Source organism: Lissotriton vulgaris, chromosome 8 (assembly GCF_964263255.1).
Source record: "Lissotriton vulgaris chromosome 8, aLisVul1.2, whole genome shotgun sequence".
Classification (NCBI taxonomy): Eukaryota; Metazoa; Chordata; class Amphibia; order Caudata; family Salamandridae; genus Lissotriton; species Lissotriton vulgaris.
In genome coordinates this window covers 635209635-635230403 of record NC_141696.1, presented here as the reverse complement: position 1 = coordinate 635230403, position 20769 = coordinate 635209635, and the positions used below count along the sequence as shown (strand labels likewise).

At 50.7% G+C, this 20769-nt stretch overlaps 1 protein-coding gene across 1 annotated transcript in view; it reads right to left on the bottom strand.

The window, feature by feature from the left end:
- The window catches only part of POLA1 (DNA polymerase alpha 1, catalytic subunit), a 2033948-nt gene that overhangs the window by 1554287 nt on the left and 458892 nt on the right, over positions 1–20769 (bottom strand). Inside the window, exon 18 of the mRNA XM_086934515.1 lies at positions 15176–15265. Coding sequence (XP_086790641.1) covers positions 15176–15265 — 90 coding nt within the window. The remainder of the gene's footprint in view (positions 1–15175; positions 15266–20769) is intronic.

The window sequence follows — 20769 nt, the reverse complement described above, 5'->3', positions numbered from 1 at the left end:
CTGCTTTCTCCCTTTAATTTCAATGCATGTACTTTAGGTACACTCCAGATTGGATTCTGGGGTACCCTGATCAGTCCCTGTTATATGGTACCCCATTTACCCAGGGCATAGGTACCCCAGAGGTCTCCCGTGGGCTGAAGCATTTAATATGCTACCCATGAGAGGCCATCCAAATTGACATGACAGTCCTGCTACTGCAGACTGTGTAAGATGGTGCTTGCACCACTTACTGAGATATAGGTTCACTATATCTCTCTAAATCACTACACTTAAATACCTATCAGTCACTACTATGGCAGGCTTTATCACTCCAGAAGGAAGGGTGCTGGGTTTTACTTGAGAGGGTGCCCCTGCATGAGCAAAGCCGCTCTGCAGCCTTCTGAGACCATTCTCCGGGGTTGCCTAATTTAGCCAGACACATATGTTTAAGTGCATTATAACCTTGCGGTAAATGCTGACTTTAAAATTGCTGGAGTCTTTGGTATCAAACACCTTGGAATGATACCTCAATACCAGTAACTGGTGCGGGAGGTATGATTCCACTCTTAAAGGGACATATGTGGGTCAACCGTCTACCCGGTACCAGCTTTCTCGACCTGGGCAGCACAACATGGATGCTGCCAGCCACAGACACGATTCTGCTCTCCTGCTGCTGAGCCAAACAAGGGAAGGCATGACTATAGGCATCCTGTCACAGGGAGGTGTGACCACCTCCCACGCAGGGTTTAGTGCATTGGGGCTGGGTGGGTACAATCAGAGTGCCAAAAAGTCTGCACTGGGGCACATTTGGTGTCCCTGTGCGTAGTCCAGCTCAAACCAGTTCTAGGAGCAATTTGCTCCTGCCCTGGAGCAAAACTGGACAAAGGACATGGGTGAAGCCACCCCTCTGTCCTGCCCCTCCCCTAGGAGGGTCCTCAGAATCTATCCAACCCCTTCCCATGGGTATAAAGTGGGTTACCTGGCTACAGGACTTTAGATTTTACCTGCACAAGATTCTGCTAAGAAGAAACCAAGTACTATGACTGCCTGCACGACGCTGGACGACTGAAGAATCTCCCTTGGAGTAAAGGAGTTACTTCCCTGCAAAAGCAATTCAGAAAAGGGGGTGGTGATGAACAGAGTGTCTGAATTAAGCAGACCACTCTTACCCAGTCCAAAGATCAGGGCTTGATCCATCACCGTTATTTATCTCACTGCACCATCCCAGCTCAGAACCTGGCTATATGCAAATCAGTCTGTCCCTGGCCCAGTGCATCATGGGAACAGGGCAGACTAAACTACCAAGCCAATTCTTCACCAGAAAGGAGACAAGCTACCGGGGACCGGTTTCTGGCATTTCAGCCGTCTTCGGCCCGGCTTGCTTGAATCCTGATGGTGCAGTGAGAAAGGGACTAATGTCTGAGTATACCCTGCCACACCTATAGTGGCCAAAAACGATTCAGAAAAGGGGGTGGTGATGAACAGAGTGTCTGAATTAAGCAGACCACTCTTACCCAGTCCAAAGATCAGGGCTTGATCCATCACCGTTATTTATCCCAGCTCAGAACCTGGCTATATGCAAATCAGTCTGTCCCTGGCCCAGTGCATCATGGGAACAGGGCAGACTAAACTACCAAGCCAATTCTTCACCAGAAAGGAGACAAGCTACCGGGGACCGGTTTCTGGCATTTCAGCCGTCTTCGGCCCGGCTTGCTTGAATCCTGATGGTGCAGTGAGCAAAAGCAGGCACCTAAACGCATCTAACCGGTTTGCTTCTCCCGAGCTCTTGAGGACTCAGAAGATTTCAGCAACACAGGAGGTGGGTTCCCGAAGGTCCCTGAGGTCGATCTGCCCTCTCAGCAATTCTGAGACCAGTATCCCTCGTGGGGACAGTACAACCCGAACCCCTTAGCACTGCATACTTTTGCAAGTGCATGTGCTTAGTGACTATTCCTGAGCCTGTGCTTTGGACTCCATGTAGTCCTGACCACGAGCAGTACTTGCACCGAAGATTTCCAGCCTTCACTCGGAGTGTCCTGTGGGCTGGTTCTTTACAGACTTGCTTGAGGTCTCCTCGCGATCCCTGGTCCATTAGCCTGTGACTCCCCATTGCTTGGAGAGTTCCCTGGACCTTGCTGGTCCACACCGTAACCGGTTTCCTCTGACCGCGTGGGTTGCAGTTGCCAAGGCTTGTTGGTGCTCCATCCAGACATCGACCCCCTCAGCTCTCGACATCCTTCGTGGGACAGCTCACCTACAGACTTTGGTCGTCCTCGAGGTCTCTGTGGCTGCTGAGTCAAGCAACCCTTCTTTGCACCTGAAGCAGCAGACATAGGTGGGCATTTGAATACCGAGCCCCTGGTCACCAGAATTGACCCAGACTCTGTCCCTAATGCTTTCAGGTTCCTCTCACCTTGAATCCAGGCTTGGATTCCACTGGACACTCTTCGCCTCCCTGGCAGCAGTACTTCCTTGCAGCTGTCCTTTGAAAACGACGAAGGTTTCCGACGCCACTTGACACCTATGCACCCGGCTCCTCTGAAATAGGTAATGCGGGTACCTTGGTACTCACTGGTGGGTTGACCTTAGAACATCCTATGTTCTAAAGGGTTAGCTCGAAGTCCTCTTAGAAGTGTTCTTAACTTTCCAACCGTGACTTTCCCATAGAGTTGTACGGAGCACGCGTCTGTTTCCTCACTGCACCAGTCCTCCTTGGGCTCCCTGCGTCACTCCTCTGGGTGGTTCCTTGGGGTCACTGCGATTCTACGTGCCCTAGGCCCTGTGCCTAGTGAAGTCGTTGTTGTTTTACATTTTTTTAGAATATGGTTCAATCTCCCCCTGGAGCCCGCTGTGTATTGTGCTATTTACGAGTGTTCTATTGATTCAGTATTCTGTGCGTTATGCCCCAGTCTCACATAGAGACTAGTAGAGAGTGTTATATTAATAAATACAGTTTTTATATAAACACTGTGTGGGTCTTCTTTCATTTAGGAGGTGATATTCTGGTAAAACAAGCTGCTTTACATTCCTTCAAGATTAAGCCTGAAGGCTGCTCTCCATAGCTACCACTAGGATAGCTTTCAATAAAGGTTATCTTTTACCTCATACATCATAAGGGTCATGTGGACTGGTACAAGGTGCCTACTTTAATAAGTGGACAGCATATACCAACCCACCTTCTCACACAGCACATCCTGGGGGAGGAGGCTTGGCAGCTCAACCCAGGATGTGCTTTGTTTCAGGACCCAGAGAGGGGCAGGCTCTCAGCCCAGGGGTCCAGAAACATGACTGGTGGTTGCAGCTGTTGAGCAGCCTCTCAGCCAGGACACTAGAGTTAAGTCGTTTTTCCAGGGGGCATCTCTAAGATGCCCCTCCGAGTGTATTTTTCATTAAATCCCACACTAGTATCAGTGTGGGTTTAATGTGCAGAGAAGTTTGATACCAAAGTTCCCGGTTTTCAGTAAAGCCATTATGGTGCTTTTGGAGTTAGTAGTGACAAAATCCCAGACCATATACTCTCTATGGCATTACCACACTAACAATGTCTAATAATTGACAGACACTGTAGCGGTACAGGGCTCATGGACCTGTACCCTCACCACTAGTATAGTGCACCCAGCTTCAGGGGTACTTACATATGCCAGGGCAGTGGGTTGTAGGCATGGCACACAGGGATGTGTGCCATGTCGACTATTCACTTTGTTCTGCACCAAAAAACGCAGCCTGCAATGGCAGCGTGTGGATGTAAAGGTACAGGGCCTCCAAGGGTGCACAATATGGCTGCAGCCCTTAGAAGCCTTCCCTGTTCACAGTGCTCTTGGTACCTATGGCCAAAGTGATGGTCTGCCCGATGTGAAAGGGCGTAACAACCTTTGGCAAGAAAGAAAGACGGGTCCTTAAAACCACCTTGTCCGGATGAACAGAAAGGAAAGGAGGTTTAGAAGAAAGCCTGGAGCTCAATCACTCTTCTGGCAGAGGTGATCGCTACCAGGAAAGCAGTCTTTATAGTAAGAAGACGCAAGGGAGAGTTATGAAAGGGTTCAAAGGGAGCGCACATCAGATATGTCAAGACAAGGTTTAAGTCCCATTGAGGCATTATGAACAGTACAGGAGGAAACGTGGGCGTAATGCCTTTCAGGAAACGGTCAACAGCCGGGAATTTAAAAAGAGACGGTTGATCAGGAAGCCGCAGAAAAGCAGAGATGGCAGAAAGATAACCCTTGATAGTGCCCAGAGCAGAGCCCTTCTGGGGCAAGGAAAGAAAGAACAGAAGAATCTTGGAAAGAGGAGCAGAAAGGGGCTCCACAGACTTTGCTGTGCACAATGCCACAAACTTGTTCCATCTGCAGGCGTATACCGTTTTTTGTGGAGGGATGCCTGGCTGCCACAATGACGTCACAGACTTCGAAAGGAAGATCGAAAGCTGTTAACTGTCACCATTCAATCTCCACGCATGGAGGTGGAGGCTGGACAGGTTCGGGTGAAGGACCGCCCCCTGCTGCTGCGACAGAAGATCCTCCCGAGAGGCAGTCGGATCGGGAGATCGATTGCCATAGAGTAGCTCAGGATACCAGTACCTTCGTGCCCAATCCGGAGCCACGAGAATGACCAGGGCACGTGTCTCTTTCAGATACAGTAATCCCTCAAAGCATCTGAGGGTAAGGAAGTCAAATCTAAAATGAGTGTCGAACACAATCATCTACAAGTCTCAGGTTTCCTTTTTTAAGCGTATGTAAAACGCATTAAAATGAACCGGCAAGTCTGCTTTCAAAGTATTGTTAAACGCCGGTACCAGTCATCCACAAGAGCATTTAAGCATATGTAACTGTGTACATAAAAATGGTGATAGATTGCAGGACCACCTTACAAAGCCAGAATAAGCAAGACAAATGATACAAAATGTTAATGGGCCGCAAATCCTCGCTTTGAAGTCTGAGAAATAAAAGGAAACAAGGCCTTCGGAAAACAGTGCCTGACATTTGACCTCTGTATTTGAATGCACAGCAAATATGAAAAGATAAGAAATAAGATTTACAGGAGCTCGGAGCAAGTGAAAACACAAGCGCTCTTGTTAAGTGCTCTTTATCAAAGAAAAAACAGCTGTTAAAATGGGAGCTGTGGATGGATAGTAGTCCTCGCTCTCAGAGGACTAAACAAAGGAAGAGGTATGACTCATGCATGCTATGGACAAATTAGGAGAAAGATGAGAGCAACAAGCAAGCCAGATAATGGGAATCCTATGAGCAGACTGAAGCCCACAAAGTATATATAACATGTCTCTTCGAGACAGCATATGCTCTGTCTAGAGCAGAGACCTAAACAGACCGAAACAGCCACTCAAAAATACACGAGGAAGGACTGACTAGACTCAGCCAAGCATATATATTAAACTATTCCACACCAACCTGAAGGAATAGTAATAATCTCTTGTTTTAAACAGAGCTTCGTTCTTAATGTCTGACATTTATAAGTGCTATAAGCAAATGTTACTATTATCTAATTTCATAGTTCACAATTAACAATCCTCTGAAAGAAGGCTAGGACAAGCCCTCAGAGGATATGCTTTTCCTTAAAGGGGATGTGGTTTAATGCACCAGCTGCAAATAGGATGCTGCTGCAGTTTGAACCATGTACTATACGGTCAGAGCAATGGAACAGCTGACATGCTGTCTAAAAGAAGACAGACGGTCCGCACTGATGACTCTTTCTATAGCTGTGTTTTTTTAACTGCCGTTCCTTGTTTTCAAGCTTTGTATTCAGGGATTGTTGCTGCGATAACTACAAAAAGCTGCCATTTGAGAGAAAAATTCAGTGGAAATAAAGAGCAGAAGGAAGGAGATGTCAACTGTATGGAAGTAGGGAGGCTGTGCATGGAAAGAGACTGCACGATAATAGGAAAAGAATGAGAAAAATCAAGCGGGGGAGACAAATTAAGGAAGACAACATTTAGAAAAATATGGGGACGAAAGTGAGTTAGAGAGAATGGAGTTAGATAATCTGCAGAGAAAAGAGCATGAAAAAGATTAAGAGATGAAGACTGGGACAATGGAAGGAGAGGGTAAAAGAACGAGAAATCACATGGACAAAAATGAGATGAGATGACAATGTATTACAAAAGTAATAGCCTGCAAAACAGGGAAAAAGAATAAAGAAAAGTGGAGAAAAAGTGTAAGAAAGACATAAAATGTGTTGGAACACAAGACATGAAGTGGAAGAAAAGGGGAGTGGAATATAGATTAATATGGGGAAGAAATATACCAGATACAGAGGTAAAGCAATAGAAAGACTAAGATTAGATTTCTGGAGGTGAACGATTCTCTCCACAGGGTTTAAGCTGTTGTAACATCTCTAATAACCATCGTCATTTGTTTGGAACCATGAGGAACCAGATTAAGTTAGAGGATGAAGAACAAACAGCATCCACAGTACTACCCAGTTAGCCAGCAAGGGAAGAAGGATGTAGGAAAGTGGGTTTCTGTTGCAATAAACCCACAATTTTTTGCCAGATTTCTGAAGGTAACTTGACACTGTGCTGGGACCCTCCTAACCAGGCCCCAGCACCTGTGTTCTTTGCCAAAACCTGTGCAATTGCTCCCACAATTGGCACACCTGTGGCCCACATATAAGTCCCTTGTAAAAGTTACCAGTTGCACCAAGGGCCTGGTGATCAGAGAGGGTCCCTTTGAGCTGGCACATGTATTGTGCCCCTCTAAGGGGCCCCACACCAAACATACCATTCCAGGCTATTTGTTGTGGTGTAGCTGAACTAAAAGTAGACATGGCACACATTCCCGGGTGCCATGCCTACACACCACTGCCTGTGGCATAGATAAGTCACCCCTCTGGCATGCCTTAGCCCTAAGGCAGGGTGCACTATACCACAGGCGAGGGAATAGCTGTTGGAGCAATATGCCCCTACAGAGTGAGTCCATTCTTGGACACTAAGTGCAGTGAAGCCACTTTGGGCTGTGAGTTATTAGGTTAATATTTAAGGGCTCCCCTGAACCATGTTCCTCAGATTACAACCCAAGAAGAAGGGGGTCCAAAGAGCTGTGCAGCAGCAAAGGAGGAAGACAACAACTGACTAGGCCCCAGCCCTACCGGCCTGTCTGCCGCTTCAAGGACCCTGCTCGCAGAAACCAGTGTGTCCAGCAGCCATTAACCTCCAAGAACCCCAGTCCTGAGCTGCCTTTGACAGACTCTTTTCTCCTGTGGACACAGGATTTGTCCAGAAAAAAAAAAAACTTCGTCCAGGAGGCGCAACAATCCAGTGACGTCTCCCCAAGCGATCCTAACCTGGGATCCAATGTTGGAAGACCTCTCCTGAACTTCCCCACGATGCCTGTAGCCTCATCTTGAAGGGCTGGACCAACCGGATCCAGTGAGAAAAAACAGATGCCTGGAACACCCCTGCTAACCGCAGCCACGAGGCTTTGGGGTGCCCAACCGATGGTGTCCCAATATTCCCCGATATCCAACATCTCTCTAGTCGTTGGATACCTGCAGCAAGTCTTCTGGTCCAAGCCTGCAGCCGTTTTCTCCAATAAAGGATCTCCATTGATATTGATAGGGCACTAGATGCCCCCTTTGCACTCTGCCACCTCTGTGCCACTGGGGGTGCAGCTTTGGTGCCTCTTGGCAGCCTCTACAGTGCTGAACTCGCCCCCAGGGCCTGTGTCCCTGAGCCACGGGTACTTACCTGCAACTGGTGCCTCTTCGAGGTGTCCCCAGTTACCATGAGCTACCATTGGGCCCAGTAACCTCTGCACCTTGCCGCCCCACTGCTGCTGGGGGTGCAGTACCTACCTTGGTCCGACCCTTGCCCAGTGTTGGTCAAATCTCCAGAACACTGAACTTGTAAGTTGAGTGCTTACCAGAAAATTACTTACCTGTCTTTCCTCCCATGAATTGCATAGATTTATCTCTGTGTTGTTTCTAAGATTAGTACTAAGTACCTCTTGACATTGTAAAGTATTTCATGCACCTGTAAAGCATTTTTAATGCTTATACAAATGTTTGCCAGCTGTATATTGAAAGTATTGAATTTCTGAAAAGTCTACTTACTTGTAACTGAGTACCTAAAATAAAAGTAACTAAAGTAATATGTCTGTAAACATGACCTGGAGTTAGTCATTGAGTGTGTGATCCTGCCTTGTAAAAGTGTGTACAACAAAGGCATTCACACTACACTCTGATAAGCCTAACTACTCTGCCCAGCTACCACTAATTTGAGAGTAAGTTATCTACTTTATCCTCTGCTTTACTTTTGGGGACTTACTGGACTCTGTGCACACTTTCTTTTTGATATAGCTTCCTACAAAGGAAAAGGGGTGGGCTTGGGACTACTACATAGGTGAAACTAATAGAAGCCAGTCAATCTAGGATTCCCACATACTACAAAGGGCATCATGGCATTTTCTGCAAGTTTCAACAATGCAGCAATGGCAACGGTGCTGTATGTGGTGAAAAGCAAGGAACATTACAGTGATTGTGCACTGGCCAATAAAAAAAGCTGAAGTAAATTAGAAGTGATAGTGAGTCGTTGCATACTTTAGTGGAACAGTTAAAAATAACAGAAGCAGCCAGAGGCAACCCCTTCCCAACATGTAATACAGCAGGTACAGAATCATTAAGATGCATTAGCGAACAAGTTACTTACCTTCGGTAACGATATATCTGTAAGAAACGGTAGTTAGTATTAGATCCCTTACCTTAGAATATCCCCAGGCGTCAGACTGGATCCGGAAACTTTTGCGTAGCAGTACCCTTGCTCGTCGGTAGGCGTCGTCTGCGGCTCCGTGTCAGTCGTCGGGATGACGTCGGAGTACTTAGACGCCGCCCTCACGCGGACGTCAGTTCTTATGCATAGCTTTTCCGCGCCAGAAAGGCAGAGCTATGATAAAAACCAACACTGGTGCCATGAAACTAGGGCCCTGAAAGGGGATGACCTTAATACTAGATATCGTTTCGCAGAACGGGGAGGATTGGTAGGGCGGTAAGGAATCTAATACTAACTACCGTTTCTTTCAGATATATCGTTACCGAAGGTGCGTAACTTGTGCATCTGAAAGAAAACAGGTTAGTATTAGATTCTATACCTTAGAATAGATACCCCAGCAAAACCAACCCCGGTGGTGGGTCTGCAAACCAATGATCACACCAGAAAGTCCTGGAGAACGGAAGAAAAAGCCATTTCTCCGGACTTGGCTATCCAGGCAGTAGTGTCTTGCAAACGTGTGCAGCGAGGCCCACGTAGCTGCCTGACAGATGTCCTGCAAGGGGACTCCCTGACCCAGGGCAGTAGTAGCCGCCGTGGCCCGAATGGAATGGGCCCTCAGCCCAACAGGAGGCTCCTTTTTAGCCAAAGATAAGCATACCTTGATGCACAACACGACCTACCGAGAGATGGTCCGCTTGTGCACCGCCCTACCTTTCTTAGCGCCCACGTAACCAACAAAGAGTTGATCATCCACCCGCCACAGGCGTGTGCGATAAAAATAGAATGAGAGCGCACGTTTTGGGTCCAGACGGGGGAGCCTCTCTTCCTCTTTTGAGGGATGTGGAGGCGGAAAGAAGGTGGGCAAGGTGATGGACTGCCCGATGTGGAAGGCTGTGACTACTTTGGGCAGGAAAAAGGGTCGCATCCGCAACACAACTTTGTCCGGATGGACAGAAAGGAAGGGAGGTTTAGAGGAAAGAGCCTGGAGCTCACTCACCCTCCTGGCAGAGGTGATGGCAACCAGGAATGCCGTCTTCAGAGTAAGGAGACGTAGAGGACAGTTATGAAGTGGCTCGAAAGGAGCGCACATCAGATAGGTCAGGACAAGGTTCAAGTCCCACTGAGGCATCACAAAAGGAACAGCAGGAAACATGAGTGATGCCCTTCAAAAACCTATTTACAACTGGGGACTTGAACAAAGAGGGCTGATCAGGGAGCCTTAAGAAGGCGGAAATAGCAGAGAGGCAGCCCTTGATAGTGCCCAGAGCAGAGCCCTACTGGGCAAGAGAGAGAAGAAAAAGGAGAACCTCTGAAAGAGGAGCAGAAAGGGGATCCACAGCCTTTGCTGTGCACCATGCCACAAATTTGTTCCACCTGCAGGCGTATACCGATTTCGTGGAGGGACGCCTGGCTGCCAGAATCACATTACAGACTTCAGGAGGCAAGTCAAATGGCCTCAACTGCCGCCGCTCAATCTCCACGCATGGATGTGGAGGCGGGACAGGTTCAGGTGGAGGACCGTCCCCTGCTGCTGCAACAGAAGGTCCTCCTGAAGAGGCAGACGACTTGGGGGATCAACTGACATGCTGAGTAGCTCGGGATACCAGTATCTCCGTTCTCAGTCCGGAGCCACAAGGATGACTTGGGCCCGGTCGCGCCAGATCTTCAGCAATCTGGGCAGAAGTGGTGTAGGCGGAAAGGCGTACAACAGACCGCAGCTCCACTCGCGACGAAAAGCGTCTCGGAGCGAGTGCCGCCTTGGAAATTCCAACGTGCAGAACTGATGACATTGCGCGTTCTCTTCTGTGGCAAATAGATCTAACCAAGGCTCTCCCCACTGCTGAAAGAGGCCTTGCGCCACGGCCCAGTTCAGACGCCATTTGTGATCCATCATGCACCGGCGGCTGAGTTTGTTCGCCCTGGCGATCAGAGAACCTGCCAGGTGTTGAACCACCAAGGTAATGCCTTGATGTTCCAGCCATGTCAAGAGGCAGAGCCTCCTGTCATAGGGTCCATGACCCCACCACGCCCTGTTTGTTGCAGTACCACATGGCGGTGGTGTTGTCCGTGAACACCAGCACTACACTCCCCTGGACAGATTGAAGGAATGCTTTCAGTACAAGCCGGATCGCCCGATGCGCCAAAAGGTTGATATGGAGCCAGGACTCCGCCGGAGACCAGAGGCCTCTGATCTCCGCCTCTCCCATGTGGGCCCCCCCAGCACTGGAGGGACACGTCAGTCACAACTACGTGCTCTGGTTGGGGTAAGGAGAGGGATCTGCCGCTGACCCAATCGCAGTCCGTGAGCCACCACTGCAACTGTCTTGCAGTGCCCTCCGAGATCAAGACATGGTCGGACAAGTTGGCCGGATGCTGGGCCCACTGAAACTTCAGGTCCCACTGCAGAGCCCGCATCCGCCACCTTGCATGATGCACCAGAAGGATGCAGGAGGCCATCAGCCCAAGAAGCCGCAGCGTCAACCTGACCGAGACTCGGGATAACGGCTGAAAGATCGGAATCAGAGCCTGAATATCCCAAACCCGCTGTTCGGGAGGATAAACCCGAAACTGCTCAGAGTCTAGAAACGCTCTGATGAAGAGGAGCTTCTGAGAGGGACACAGGTGTGACTTCGGCACATTGATGGAGAACCCAAGCAGGTGCAGGACGTCGGACGTAGTCTGGAGGTGGCTGACGACTGTCTGGGGCGAGCCCGCCTTCAACAACCAGTCGTCGAGGTAGGGGAAGACTGAAACCCCTAACCTGCGCAGATGAGCTGCGACCACCGCCATCACTTTCGTGAACACCCGTGGGGCGCTGGTAAGGCCGGAGGGGAGCACGGTAAACTGAAAGTGCTCGTGGCCTACCGTGAACCGCAGGTAACGCCGGTGGGCCGTCAGGACGGGGATGTGAAAATAAGCGTCCTGCAAGTCCAACGCTACCATCCAGTCTCCCGGGTCCAGGGCAGCTAAGACCTGAGCCAAAGTCAGAGGAAGCCGTTGACGTTCCGCAGGTCTAAGATAGGGCGTAGGCCCCCTTTGCCCTTCTTGGGAACCAGAAAGTAGTGGGAGTAACAGCCACACCCTACTTCTGGCCCAGGAACGCGCTCGATGGCCCCCTTGGCCAAGAGGGCCGTAACTTCCTCTCGCAGAAGACTCAAGTGATCCCCCGACACGCGGTGGTACTGCGGTGGCATGGCTGGAGGGGTCGCCTCGAAGAGGAGGGAGTAGCCCCTTCGGACGATTTGCAGCACCCACCTGTCTGATGTAACAGTGCGCCAGGTGATGGCGAACCCTGCCCCCCACTGGCATCACATGGACCTGAAAGCTCGGACTAGGAGGGTTTTGAGGCGGATGCTGCAGGGGTAGGTGTGGACTGAACTCGCAGTTGTCCCCGACCGCCGCCACGGCGGTTACCACGTCCGCCACCGCGCTGAATGTTAGTCTGCGGGCCGTGGCTGGCAGGACGTGTGGGGGCGCCCCTTCCTTGGCCACGAAATGAGCGAAAGGCACCAGTTTGCTGGCGCGGGGCCGAGAGGCCCAAGGACTTGGCCGTAGCCCTGGAGTCCTTAAAGAGCTCAAGCGCACTGTCTGCCTGGTCGCCAAAGAGGTGACGGCCATCAAACGGCATGTCCATAAGGGTGTTTTGGACATCAGCCGAAAAGTTGGCGGACCTCAGCCAGGCGTGACGACGAATCACAACCGTCGTTGCCATCGCTCTGCCCAGCGAGTCCATGGTATCCAGCCCACACCGGATGGAATACAGTACCGCATCTCGACCCTCCACAAGGGCTTGGGTGAGTTTAGTCCGGACCCCCTCCGGACATTGTGGCAGCACGTCCGCGACCGTGTCCCACAGAGAGTGGGTGTAACGGCCCAAGAGGCACGCGGTGATGACTGACCGCAACCCCAATCTAAGTGAGGAGAACATCTTTTTACCATACTGTTCGTACCTCTTGGATTCCCGATCGGGGGGAGCCGTCTGGAATGTGGTCTGGGAGTTAGAGGCCTGGATGACCAGGCTCTCGGGGGTGGGGTGGGTGGACAGGAAGCAAGGGTCGCCCAGAGCCGGGCGGTGGCGCCTGGCCACGTTCCTATCTACAGGCGGGCCTGTAGCGGGCTTGGACCAAGTGCCCAGAAGAACATCTGACAAGGCCTCAAACGGCAGCAGAGGCTCAGCCGAGCTTGCCTCCGGTTTAGGGACCTCAGAGAGGAGGTTAGTCCTCACGGCCGTGACGGGGAGCTTAAGGCCCAAGGCCTTGGCAGCCCGCATCAGAACCACACTATAGGCAGCCCCCCCTCGTAGCCACGGTAGGAGGGGAGACAAAACCAGTGTCAGGTGAAGTGTCCAGACCACTGGCCTCCCCTAGGTCACCTGCCCAGTCGGGAGAAGACTGGCACTCACGTGCAGAGGGTCCTCGAACCCCTCCCAATCCTCTTTGCCACCCATCTCCTGATACTCGCGGTCAAAGGATGGGGCCGGGTCGTAGAAGTAAAACTCTCCTAGCGGCGTTGAACCCAAATCAAGGGTGGGACCGGGGACGACGTCGTCCTGGGACGGCGCCGGAGGAGACACCCTGGGGGCCGGCGCCGGCGAGGTCGTAAGGTCGACCGGCGACGACCCGGATCGGGAACCGGATCCAGCGGGGCCCTGCGGCGTCGGGACCAAAGTAGCCGACGGCGCCGGGGCCAAAGCACCCGACGGCGCCAGGGCCAAAGCACCAGGCCCGCTTGGGGACCCAGTCGGGGCCGCTTGGCCCGAAGGCGCCGCGGAATCCGACGGAGGAGTGAGCGACCTCATGGCCATAAGGAAGGCCTCGATCTCCTCCGGCGTCGCGTTCTGCCCAGGGACCGGCGGGTATGGAGCAGGCCGCGAAGCCTGCGGCTCCGGCGGAGCCGCGTGGGCGGTGTCGCCCGAACCCCCGGCCGCGTCGGAGGGAGTCAGAAGAGCCATGTCGCCTCTTCAACTTCTTGTGCCTCTTACCTGAGGACTTCGAGCCCGAAGACTGATGACGACTCCAGGAACTGTGGTGACTCCGGCCCCGCGACCGGTCCCTCGACCTCCTTCTGGACCGGGAGCTCGAGCGGCACGGGGCCGACTGCCGGAGCTCTAGTCGCTTGCGGGACCGCTCCAGTCTAGCTTAGGACGTCGGGGCCCGGCAAGTGGAGCAGGACTTGTCGTCGTGGTCGGGGCCCAGACAGTGAAGGCACCGGCGATGTGGGTCGGTAACCGACATCAGTTGGCTGCAATCGACGCAATGTTTGAACCCGGGCATCCCTTCCGGCACCGTCGAGTGACTTCGAAAGATGATCAAAAATGATCGAAAAAGTTAGTCAAAAATTGACTATGGGTACTACTTTTTCCAGATCGGCGCTTGCTGGCGCGGAAAATAGAATAACTGATGTCAGCGCGCGAGGGGGGCGTCTAAGTACTCCGGCGACATCATCCCGGCGCCAATGACGGACGCGGAGCCGCAGACGACGCCTACCGACGCGCAAGGGTACTGCTACGCAGAAGTTTCGGATCCAGTCTGACGCCTTGGGATATTCTAAGGTAAGGAATCTAATACTAACCGGTTTCTTTCAGATTATTATTACCCATCTGTGCTGCTTTCATATTCAGTTCTCTACTTACTGCACTATCTCAACAGAACAGAAACACTCGGGTCTGTCAGTGTGAGGAGGATGTGATTAGGCACAATGCAGTCATGCATTGTGAAGAGAGCCAATTGCTGAAGTGGGTAGACCCTTTGCTGTATATTCTGGTGGGCAGGAGCCAAAGGTGACTGAAGGTTAAACAGACCAATAGGTTTAGACAACTGACCCAAAGATATGAGAGAGATAGCGAGAGATGAGGGAGAAATGCAGACGTATAGACAGAGACCGAGAAAGATGGATGGATTTTGCATACAAATCCCTAAAAGGACTAAGGAAGCAAGCGCTTAGAGTGTATTCAATTTGTCCACTGACGGATTAAATTTGGAAGACAGAAAACACCCAAAGTTGGCCTCCTTTGTCTTTGGAAAGAAATGTATGCAAGCCTGCAAGGTCTTGCACCTATTTACAGTATCACAGGTCAGATATAACAACTTATCAGAAGCTAGATATAAATATATATAAGTGTATTTGTCATTTACTCTTTTTTTAGACTTTTTAAGGCTGGCAAGACCACAAAAGCAGTCTCTAAGCATAACCTAAAAATTACTGCAAAGTGAGATGAACAATGGATTTTTTAAATAAGGTGCACTTCATCCGAAACAATGAAGCATAAAATATTGGAAGGTTTTAGGTAATTGTTCCTAAAATGATTTAAGGAGGGATCACAACATACATTTTAATCAAAGAAAATTGATTACAATGGTTCACCCAGTTACACTTTACACTGAAAGGAAACTGTCAATCTCTTCTTCAAAAATGCTGCTGTAAATTTTGTAATACTAGTAAATCATTAGTCTGCCAATATTATAATTAAACACTTACCACAATAACATCTGGGTCAACTTTGTGGATCTTTGCTAGGAAGAATCCTAATAATGTCCTCTCTGTTAGGGCAATCTCGATATTTGCATTCTTAAAAAAAAAAAAGAAACTTGTGTTTGGGTATGTGGCGATAAAGTATTTTTGTGTTCACTATGCAGTACAATTTACTGTTAAACCTGATCAAATGTACACGGAGTAAAGTGTAACTGACCCGGATTGGTGCCTCATAGGGATCATTTTGCCTCTTTCAGTTTTGAAAATCAACATGATCTCAATGCGAGCATTTGTTTAAACGTATTTTCCTTCAAAGGCAAGATTATTAAATATAAAGTATCAAGCAATCAGGTAAGTGAAACCTCCTTTTCATAAAACAAGAATACATCCAAACTTGGCCACATCTCCGCCTTGTGCAATGATAGGAGGAAGAGTGAGAGGCAAGTAAACAGGGTAGTCACACCTACGGAAACAAATAAACACTAAACATATGACAATGTCTAGAAACGTCTAGGTCAATTGTTTTGTATTCTGCAGGACAGAAGTGTAAGTGAATTGTCTCTGTGCTAGCATGGAGCTCAAAATTAATAATTACTTAAAAAAGAAATAGTAAAGGAGGAGTTTGCCATCTTTGCTCAATGGCCAATACTTCAGACCTCAAGAAGAAATAAGTTACTTACCTGTAACAGCAGTTATAGAGTATTGGTTTCTTTCACAGATTCACAAGTTTGAATCGTTCCCCATAGTCCAAGTAGGAATCCCACGATAAAGCAGTAATTAAAAAATTTCCATAGGCTATCATGGAGGCAACCATGTATTTAATAGCCCATCTACCTCCTTTTCTAAAATAACAGACCAAAATACAACCAATCGGTAACCAGCAACCTCTAGAACCTTCCCAAGAGAGGCTGAATCCCTCAGATTTTCTAGCACAAGTGTGAATATTAATACCGGAGTGTAAGGGGAGCCTCTTCGGGGAGGAGGGTGGGTCGCATGTGAATCTGAAAGATACCAATACTGGATAACTGCAGTAAGTTATTTTATTGAGTATCTTTCATAGAATCGCATGCTTGAATCAGAATAGCAAGCAGTAATGTAAAAAAAATAAGCACTCTTAGTGGATGGTGGATAGTGCCAATAAGATTTCAAATTTGTATTCACAAAAGGACTATCTTGTGAAAGAACTGGTGTAAAAGTAAGTGCATATAAAGGCATTGACATCTGACAAAAAAATCTCAACCAGCTTAAACAAGTATATCGTCTTTCATAACCAATGAAGGTACATGTTCAAATGCAAATCAATATTGACAACAGAAAATAAATTCTCCAATTAAAGAGGCTCCCCTTACTGAAATCAATGACGTAGTACTGCCTGTCCCACTGCAGCATCAGCACGTTGTGTTCACTCCAAGCAGTAGTGCTGTGTGAAAGTATGTCTCGTCTTCCATGTCGCAGCTCTGCAGATTTTGTCCAGTGGCACCCCGGCGAACATGGCAGTCAATGTAGATACTGCTCTTGTGGAGTGCGCTTTCACTGTCTTTGATAAGGTCTTGCCTGCTTGATCATGGAAAAACTAAATTGAGGCCGCTATCCATCTTGCGATGGTGGCTTTAGAAACCGCAGTCTAGATAAAAAGAGCGCACGTTTTGGGTCCAGACGGTGGAGCCTCTCTTCCTCATTCGAGGGATGCGGAGGCGGAAAGAAGGTGGGCAAGGAGATGGACTGCCCGATATGAAAGGCTGTAACCACTTTGGGTAGAAAGAGGGACGAGTTTTCAAGACAACTTTGTCCGGAAGGACAGAAGGGAAACGAGGCTTAGAAGAAAGAGCCTGGAGCTCACTCACTCTCCTGGCAGAGGTGATGGCAACCAGGAATGCAGTCTTTAGAGTCAGAAGACGTAGAGGGCAATTGTGAAGTGGCTCGAAAGGAGCACACATCAAATAGGTTAGAACAAGGTTCAAGCGCCACGGAGGCATCACGAAAGGAACAGAAGGAAACATGTGTGTGATGCCTTTAAAGAATCTATTTACAACAGGGGACTTGAAAAGATGAGGCTGATCAGGAAGCTTCAAGAAGGCAGAAATGGCATAGAGGTAGCCCTTAATAGTGCCCAGAGAAGAGACCTGCTGGGCAAGAGAAAGAAGGAAGAGGAGAACCTGTGAAAGGTGGGCAGAGAGTGGATCCACAGCCTTTGCTGTGCAACATTCCACACATTTTTTCCACCTGCAGGCGTGTACTGATTTTGTGGAGGGACGCCTAGCTGCCAGAATCACATCACAGACTTCAGGAGGCAAGTCAAATGGCCTCAACTGCCGCCGCTGAATCTCCACGCATGGATGTGGAGGCGGGACAGGTTCGGGTGGAGGACCGTCCCCTGCTGCTGCAACAGAAGGTCCTCCTGAAGAGGGAGACGAATTGGGGGATCAGCTGACATGCTGAGTAGCTCGGGATACCAGTATCTCCGTTCTCAGTCCGGAGCCACAAGGTTGACTTGGGCCCGGTCGCGCCAGATCTTCAGCAATCTGGGCAGAAGTGGTATAGGCGGAAAGGCGTACAACAGACCGCAGCTCCACTCGTGACGAAAAGCGTCTCCAAGAGAGTGCCGCCTTGGAAATTCCAACGTGCAGAACTGATGACATTGCGCATTCTCTTTGGTGGCAAATAGATCTAACCAAGGCTCTCCCCACTGATGAAAGAGGCCTTGCGCCACGTCAGAGTTCAGATGCCATTCGTGATCCATCATGCAACGACGGCGGAGTTCATCCATTCTGGCGTTCAGGGAACCTGCCAGGTGTTGAACCACCAGGGTGACGCCCTGGTGTTCCAGCCATGTCCAGAGGAGCAGAGCCTCCTGACTAAGGGTCCACAACCCCACCCCGCCCTGTTTGTTGCAGTACCACATGGCGGTGGTGTTGTCCGTTAACACCTGCACTACACTTCCCCGGGCAGAGGGAAGGAATGCCTTTATTGAAAGCCGGATCGCTCCAGGGACCCCTGATCTTCCTCTCTCCCATGTGGCCCCCCCCCATCCCAGGAGTGACGCATCAGTCACCACTACGTGCTCCGGTTGGGGTAGGGAAAGAGATCTGCCGCTGACCCAATCGCAGTTTGTGAGCCACCACTGCAACTGTCTTGCAGTGCCCTCCGAGATCCGGTCGTGGTTGGACAGGTTGCCCTGATGCTGTGCCCACTGAAACATCAGGTCCCACTGCAGAGCCCGCATCCGCCACCTGGCGTGATGCACCAGAAAGATGCAGGAAGCCATCAGCCCCAGGAGCCGCAGCGTCAACCTGACCAAAACTCTGGATAAAGGCTGAAAGATCAGAATCAGAGCCTGAATATCCCGAGCCCGCTGTTCGGAGGGATAAACCCGAAACTGCGCTGAGTCCAGAACCGCTCCGATGAAAAGGAGCTTCTGAGAGGGGCACAGGTGTGACTTTGGCACGTTGATGGAGAACCCCAGCGAGTGCAGGAGGTCGGCCGTAGTCTTGAGGTGGGAGACAACTGACTGGGGCGAGCCCGCCTTCAACAACCAATCGTCGAGATAGGGTTTTCAGTCTTCCCCCTAACCTATGCAGATGAGCTGCGACCACCGCCATCACTTTCATGAACATCCATGGGGCGCTGGTAAGGCCGAAGGGGAGCACGGTAAACTGAAAGTGCTCGTGGCCTACCGTGAACCGCAGGTAACACCAGTGGGCAAGCAGGACGGGGATGTGGAAATACGCGCCCTGCAAGCCCAACGCTAACATCCAGTCTTCTGGGGCCAGGGCAGCTAGGTTCTGAGACAAAGTCAGCATCTTGAACTTCTCCTCCCGGAGGAAGCCGTTGACGCTCCGTAGGTCCAAGATAGGACGTAGGCCTCCTTCTCCCTTCTTGGGTACCAGAAAGTAGTGGGAATAGCAACCACGTCCTACTTCTAGCCCAGGAATGCGCTTGATGGCCCCCTTGGCCAAGAAGGCCGTAACTTCCTCCTGCAGAATTCGCAAGTGATCCCCCGACATGCGGTGGTACTGCGGTGGCATGGCTGGAGGGGTTGCTTTGAAGGGGAGGAAGTAGCCCGTGCGGACGATTTGCACCACCCACCTGTCCAACGTAATTGAGCGCCAGTGGAGGAGGTGATGGCGAACCCTGTCTCCCACTGGCATCGAATAGGCCTGAAAACTCTGACTAGGAGGATTTTGTAGCAGATGCTGCGGGGGCGGGTGTGGACTGACCTTGCCGGTGTCCCCCGGCACCGCCACAGCGGTTACCACGTCCGCGACCGCATTGAGGCTGGTTCTGCGGCCTGTGGCTGGCTGGACGTGTGGGGAGCCCCTTTCTTGGCCACAAAAGGCGGAGGTTTGCTAGCGTTGGCCGAGGCCCAAGGACTTGGCCGTAGCACTGGAGTGCTTGAAACGCTCCAGCGCACGGTCCGCCTTGTCGCCAAAGAGGCGACGGCCATCAAAGGGCATGTCCATAAGAGTGGTTTGGACATCCCCTGAAAAGTTTGCGGACCTCAGCCAGGCATGGCGGCGAACCGCCACTGTTGTCGCAATAGCCCTACCCAGCGAGTCCGTGGTATCAAGTCCACACCGTATTGAATAGCGTGCTGCATCCTGTCCCTCCGCTAGGGTTTGGGTAAGCTTTGCCTGGACCTCCGCCGGGCACTGCAGCAGCACTTCCGCAACCGTATCCCACAGAGAGTGGGTGTAACGTCCCTAAAGGCAGGCGGTGTTGACAGACCTCAACCCCAAACTCAGTGAGGAGAGCAGTTTTTTCCCAAAGTGATCGTACTTTTTGGATTCCTGATCCGGAGGAGAGGTCGGGAATGCGGTCTGGGAAGTAGAGGCCTGGATCACCAGGCTCTCGGGGTGGGGTGAACGGACAGGAAGCTGGGGTCGCCCGGAGCCGGGCGGTGGCGTTGGGCCACGTTCCGATCCACAGGGAGGCTTGTGGAGGGCTTCGACCAGGTGCCCAACAAAACGTTGTTGAGGGCTTCGTTGAACGGCAGTAGAGGCTCCGAAGAGGCTGCTGCCAGCTCAAGCACCTCAGTCAGGAGGTTAGTCCCAACAGCCACCGTAGGAAGATCTAGGCCTCAGCTGCCCTCCACAACACAACAGCGTAGGAAGCTCCCTCCTCCGTAGCCACAGTAGGGGGAAAAGCATACCAAGGCCTGGGGAGGTATCCAGACCATGGGCATCATCCAACTCCTCTTGCCAGTCCGGCTCCTAAAGTTGGTCTGATAGAGGGTCAACATTCCCCTCCCAGTCCTCCTCATCCTCCTCCAGGTGCCCCTCAAGGCGGTAGGGAATGCTAGGAATGTACAGCAAAAGAACAATGGATCCTTTGACTGGGGGAGAATGTTTGCATTATCAGCATTCCGTCCTTCATTTGTTTGCTGTAACTCTTTTCGCCCTAAGTGGGATGGGTATGCCAGACGTGGGTCCCTTGCTCACTGTGCCACTGGATTCAAGCTAGCCTGACTGAAGAAGGGTGACATACCCTGAAACCGGTCCCAGGATATTTCCAGTCCCGGGCGGACCTGGCCTGGCAGTTCAGTCTGGACTATTCACATGAGGCACAGGATTAAGACTGATTTGCATATGGTTGGGTCCAAA